The 6,275-nt window shown below is 38.3% G+C and overlaps 1 protein-coding gene across 1 annotated transcript; it reads left to right on the forward strand.

Moving 5' to 3' along the window:
* The first annotated feature begins 641 nt into the window (after window positions 1–641).
* Window positions 642–2,429, forward strand: LOC131619849 (uncharacterized). The gene has a single exon (XM_058890897.1). It carries the CDS (start codon window positions 642–644, stop codon window positions 2,427–2,429), a length of 1,788 nt encoding a protein of 595 aa, XP_058746880.1.
* Window positions 2,430–6,275: the final 3,846 nt, after the last annotated feature.

Here is a 6,275-nt window from a genome sequence, read left to right on the forward strand (position 1 = left end):
AATTGATATTATATATTTAAAGGCCAAATTATTTTTTTGGTAACTTACAAAAAAAATAACAAATTCTATTCTTTTTAAATTAGCATCATAATTTAAAAATTTAAAAATTATTTTATAGTTAAATAAATTAAAATTTTAAGTAATAAATATATTTTTATTAACAAAATATAATTTATTATTGATAAAAAAAATTGTGCAACAAATAACAAAAATAAATTATAATGTTAATATAACTTTATTTATAAATTATAAATAATTATAAAATATTTTTTTAAGTATAATAAATTTTATCCCGTGCGAGGGCACGGGTAGAGACACTAGTCATTTATTAATTTACTTTATTTTTATTTATTTCAAATATAATTGAATACTTTATTTTATTTTTGAAAAGCATTTAACAAAAAGAATGTTGTAGACAATTTTTAAAAGATGGAAACCGGTTTTTTTTTTAGCAAAAATTATTAGAGCGCTCTGCTAGGGTTTCGCCTAGCCTTATGGTGAGACCACCGTGGGGCATGGATCTGGTGACGGAGGAAGATGGAAGGAAGGAAGGGGCTGCGAGGGAGTGGAAGTCGAAGAGGATCAAAGAAGGAAATCAATCCTTCGAACCATGATCATCTTTTCCACTGAGGTATGATGAGATGGTTCTGGGGCACATTGCCAATGGAGGTCTTGGAGATTCGGAGTTACAGGTGAGTGATAGGAAGGGTGATCTTGATCCAGTTGTTCTTTCTGATCAGGATGTAGGAGGTATGAAAGGAGGGAAGACTTACAGAGATATGGTGCTAGGGGAAGAGAATGTGGTTATGCTAGATGAAGAGCAAAAAGACGAGGTAGAAGAAGGTGATGTCGAAGGTAGTGATGGTGGAGTTATAGTTGAGGAATGTCAGATTGGAGGATATGATTGTCCAGCATTCAGACTGTCAAAATATGAAGAAAAAAGAATCCAACGTCCATGGAGGAGGGGAGTTATTGTAAAGCTTCTTGGAAGGAAAATAGGATATAAAGCCTTGGAAGCAAGACTAAGACAGATGTGGGTTAGAAGAGGGATGATAAGTATCGTGGATTTGGGAAATGACTATTATTTGGTAGCTTTTTCACATGAGGATGATAAAAATGTTGCTTTGTCGGATGGGTCATGGTTCATATACGATCACTATTTAACTGTCAAGGAGTGGTGTCCAAATTTCCACAGTGAGAGTGATACCATTGAAAGGGTAACAGTCTGGTTGAGAATTGCTGGTCTACCAATAGAGTATTATGATCCTATCATACTTACTACTATTGGGAATAGGATTGGAAAAACTGTTAAAGTGGACAAAACGACATCCCAGGTTGAAAGAGGCAAGTATGCTAGGATATGCGTGGAAGTTGATCTTTCGAAACCCTTACTTGCCATGTTTACGATTAAAAAGAAGATGTACAAGATTGAGTATGAAGGATTACACCTTATATGTCTGGTCTGTGGTAGATTTGGACATTATAAGGAGGGTTGTTCAGAGAATAAACGTGTGAATAATGATTCTAGTGAGAAAGGTGGCAACAGTAGTGAAGCAACACATGGAGTTGGAGATTTGCTCCAAGGAGGTATGGGTGATGGTCCTTGGAAGGTGGTCCAGAAACAGATAAGAGGGAAGAAATTGATGGGGGAGAAGAAAAACAGTTCGCCGGCGATCATCAATGGGAGAAGCGGAATATCGGGATCACGTTTTAATTTGCTGAGTCAGGAAAATCCTGAAGTTAATGTGATCAATCCCAAAGGAGATATTGTGGCCTATGAAAGGGAAGTTAATAATGGTATTAATGTCGATTTGGAGGAAAATAGTTACAAAGGAGGAAAGAGAAAGGAGGACTGTAATGAGGAGCCCATAATTATGCATGCTATTGGCCATGATGACGTGCACGTAAAGAATAGAATTAATGGAGATAATAAGGGCAATCATGGAAAAGGAAAAATGTTGGGGGACAAGGAGAGAGGCAAGAAGGTCTATAATCTGGCGACACGTGGAAAAGTTTCATTCAAAGGGAAGAATAATGGAGGAAGGAACGGTGGGGAGAATACTAGAGTTGACAAAGCGAAATTCCAAAAATCCAATGTAGTTGAGCAAGATAGTAGGAATACGGTATTGATTCCGCAAATTGTAATAGCCGATTCAGTGGATAAAGAGTTAGGTACGATGCTGGGACAATCCATAATTAAGGCTGGCCATGAACACTTAGGTAACGAAGCTAGTCTTGGGGGTGGTAGCAGTACGAGCAGACCTCCGGATAAGGGCATATTCGGTAAGAATAAATTCCCCAGCAGTGGTAGCAAAGAGATAAGGAGTGCTATTTTGCATATTGACGTGGATAACACAAACATGCAAGATGGAAGTGAAGAGATAGAAGAGGAAATAGTTGTAGAAACCCTGGAAGTGAATATGGGTTAGTTTGGTGGGGTGTCCTTTTCTTTTAAAACAAAGTTTTAATGATGATTAAGAATAAAATAATGTTATGGAATTGCCGAAGAGCTTCCAATAAAGAATTTTTTAGAAACTGTAAGCAATATGTAGATGGTAATAAACCCTCTATGGTGGTGGTGATGGAAACTCGATGTAATCCGACTAAGCTTGTCAATGATTTTATTAAAATGGGTTTTGATAAACAGTTGGTTGAAGAAAACAATGGTTATGCTGGTGGAATAATTTTTGCATGGGATAGTAGCCATATGACAGTAGAATTATTGAGTAAAAAAAGCCAATATATTCATACTAAAGTCCAGTATCAGAAAGGGAGTGCATGGCTTTCTTCTGCAGTGTATGCAAGCCCTAATGAAGATATCAAAAAATCTTTGTGGGATGATATGAAAGGTATTGCAGGTAGTAAAAATCTTTCGTGGCTTGTTGCGGGTGATCTAAATGATATTGCAAGAATAGAGGATAAAAAAGGTGGGGCACCGGTTTCTCTCAGGAAATTAAACCTTTTTAACGATAGGGTTGAAGCTTGCAATCTTATGGAGTTAGGCTCTCATGGTCCAAAGTATACGTGGAGAGGGCCCATTTTTCATGGGGGGCAGCGTATATACGAGAAGTTGGATAGAGCTCTGTGTAGTGATGATTGGAGGCTGGAGTTTCCTGATGCGATTGTTAAAGTGTTGGCTAGAGTGGATTATTCAGATCATCATCTGATTTTGATCATTCCTTTTAGTACCTATCAGCATAAAGTGAAGAGGCAGTTTAAGTTTGAAAATGCTTGGAACTTGGTGGACTCTTACCAAGATATGATTAATAAGGTGTGGAGGGAAGATAAAGCTTTTGAGGAGTCTTTAACGGATACCAGAGACAGGCTGGAAAATTGGAAAGAGCAATCCTTTGACAATGTTAAATTGCGCAAGAAGGAATTAATGGCTAGATTAAAAGGTGTTCAGTGCAGACTTCGACGAAGGGATAATGTGATGGCTTTGCGAAAGCTGGAGGTAAAACTTCAAGAGGAGCTTAGAGATATTCTTGCGAAAGAGGAGTTGATGTGGTTCCAGCGATCTCGTACAAGGTGGTTGGCAGATGGGGACAGAAATACTAAGTATTATCATATGAAAACGGTTACTCGAAGGAGAAAGAATAAGATCTCTATGTTAAAGGATGATCAAGGTAATTGGGTTGAGGACGAATCTGACCTTAAGGAGCTTGTTAATAATTTTTATAAGAGTTTATTCGAAATAAACTACTGCTGGAAGGATTGGTTACCGACTGATTTGACGTTCCCTGGTTTGGCTGCGGAAGATCTTCTTTTTTTTTGCCAGCAATTGGAGAATGAAGACATTAGGCGAGCGGTGTTTGGCATGAAACGATGGAAAGCTCCGGGGCCAGACGGTTTTCCAGCAGGCTTCTACCAAAAAGCTTGCAATATGGTGGGTGGCAAAGTTTGTGATTTTGTTAAAAGCTTGCAATATGGTGAGTGGCTGCCACCGGAGGAAGGCTGGTTTAAATTAAACTCGGATGGTTCTAGTAAGAATAATGGTAGCGCAGGATGCGGCGGGATTATCCGTGATAACCATAGTAGAATTGTGGGAGGTTTTTCTAAAAATATTGGTAGGTGTAATGCCTTCCGTGCAGAGCTATGGGGAATTTTAGAAGGCTTAAAGCTAACGAAGAATCTAGGGTGTCGGAAGGTGGAGCTTAATGTTGATTCAAGTTCTATTGTTAAATGCTTGAATGATCAGAAGTATATGGATGTAGAAAGCCATAGTCTTTTTTGTCAAACTTATAAGTTGATGGATGCTCATGAAGAGGTGAGTGTAAGTCATATTTTTCGTGAAGCTAATCGTTGTGCCAATGCTCTCGCCAGAGATGGAAGTGTTAGTTTGATTGATTTGGAGTTCAGTGATTTGGCTCCTCCTAGCATTGTTCATTTAGTTAATCAGGATATGTCGAGATCTTTCTCGAGGTTTATTTCAGTTTAGTTTTCTTGTTTCGGGCTTCGGCCCTCTCTGTAACCAAAAAAAAAATAAAGAATGTTGTAGACTTGTAGTACCCTTTGCTGATTTTTAATTTTTAATTATTTATTTTAGAAATCGTTTTTTTTTTTACTTAAGTGTCATGCTAGGAATTTAGCTCTAAAGATTATTAAGGCTTATTTTCTTTTGAAAAATGTTGTAATGGATCACCCTCATTCTGCATTCTGCTTTTATATTTGTTTCAATCAAGACAATTTCATTATCCACCCTCTATTTTTTTAGGAACCAACAAAATTCCAAAAACGTCCCTTTATTTCGGAAGTGCATCTCTGAAGTCATCAAAAAGGGGGATTTCGGATATGCATCTCCGAAATCATTTTTTTATTTTAAAAAAAATGTGTTTTCGGAGATGCATCTCCGAAATCCCACTTTCGAAAATGCATCTCTAAAAACACCTATGTTTTGCTGTTTAAACAAAACAGCCCCCCCCCCTTTCTCATTTTACCTTAAAACACAAAATTTTCAAAACTCACACCATTTCTTCCTACTACACTTGCACTTTTGAACTCTAAACTCCTTGTACAACATTCAAAAGCTCATTCAAAAGCAACATTCAAAGGCTCACTCATTCAAAAGCTTCCTCTATAATTTGTAGGTTTTACAATTTTCAACTCTTGCAATGATAATCACATTAGGGTTGTTACAATTAGCAAAATGTAGTATGTTTAAGTTATTATGGGTCAATAGTAGTATATATATATATATATATATATATATATATATATATATATATATATATATATATATATATATATATATATATAAAATAGGATTTTGAATGGGTTAGAAGAAGAAATGGGTTTTTTTTTAAAATGGAGTTCGCAAGTTTTTTCGGAAGTACACTTCTGAAAACACCTCCTTGATCAGTTTCGGAAATGCACTTCCGAAATGTAGTCAGAATTGTTTTTTTCCTATTTTCTTAATTGTTTCGTCGTCTTACCAGTTTCAATTTTTTCAAGAAAATGTCAGGAAACCAGGCACGACTTAGACAGAGAAGGGAGACCCAGACCTCACCTGCTCGAAGCGAGCGGGCGACACAGCTAGCATCGACACGGGGACGGGGTTGAGTACGCGTACCTGTCCAAACGGATGAGGCGCCTGCAGGTTCCTCATCTGAATCAAGGAGTCAGCTGACTCGGGCGTCTTCCTCTCGTGAGGTGGTACGTGAGGAGGAGGAGGAGGAGGAGGTGACCCTCCGCACGGGGAGGATGATGCGGAGAAGGGATACCCGGGAGGGCCTACAAACACTACCGTGCTGATTTACTATCATGACCACGTTGCTCGACGTGTTTGGGAGGGAGAGGTAGTTTTTAATTACTTTATAATTTAACTGTTTTTTATTTAGGTTTTTATTCCGCTTTCTCCTAACGGTCTAACTAAATATCTTTTTTTTGTGACAAGAACGGCCGACCATAAAATTTGTGAACCATGCGCGAAAAATACTTCCTCTATTTAAACCACAGGCTCAGTGGTTTAATGACGTGGTAGCTGGGAGAGGACTTGGCGGGTTATGCATGAACGGATATAGTACAATCATCCACGGCATGCAGGACGCTTTTGTCAAGCAGTGGCACAAGGAGACATCTTATTTCCACCTTCCTGTTGGGGAGTTGACAATCACCTTACACGATGTGGCCTGTCTGCTCAACCTATCGATCAGAGGGAGGCTGCTGGACCATTCCCGGATACAGAGGGTTGAGGCCATAGAGTGAATGGTGGATTATCTGGACATGTACCCAAACATGGCTAATTATGAGTGCAGAGCGACGAGTGGGGCGCATAT

Source organism: Vicia villosa, linkage group LG7 (genome assembly GCF_029867415.1).
Source record: "Vicia villosa cultivar HV-30 ecotype Madison, WI linkage group LG7, Vvil1.0, whole genome shotgun sequence".
Taxonomy (NCBI): Eukaryota; Viridiplantae; Streptophyta; class Magnoliopsida; order Fabales; family Fabaceae; genus Vicia; species Vicia villosa.

What these genes read in the sequence shown, in the direction of transcription:
- LOC131619849 (XM_058890897.1), top strand. Translation starts at nt 642, where the DNA reads ATGGTTCTGGGGCACATTGCCAATGGAGGTCTTGGAGATTCGGAGTTA.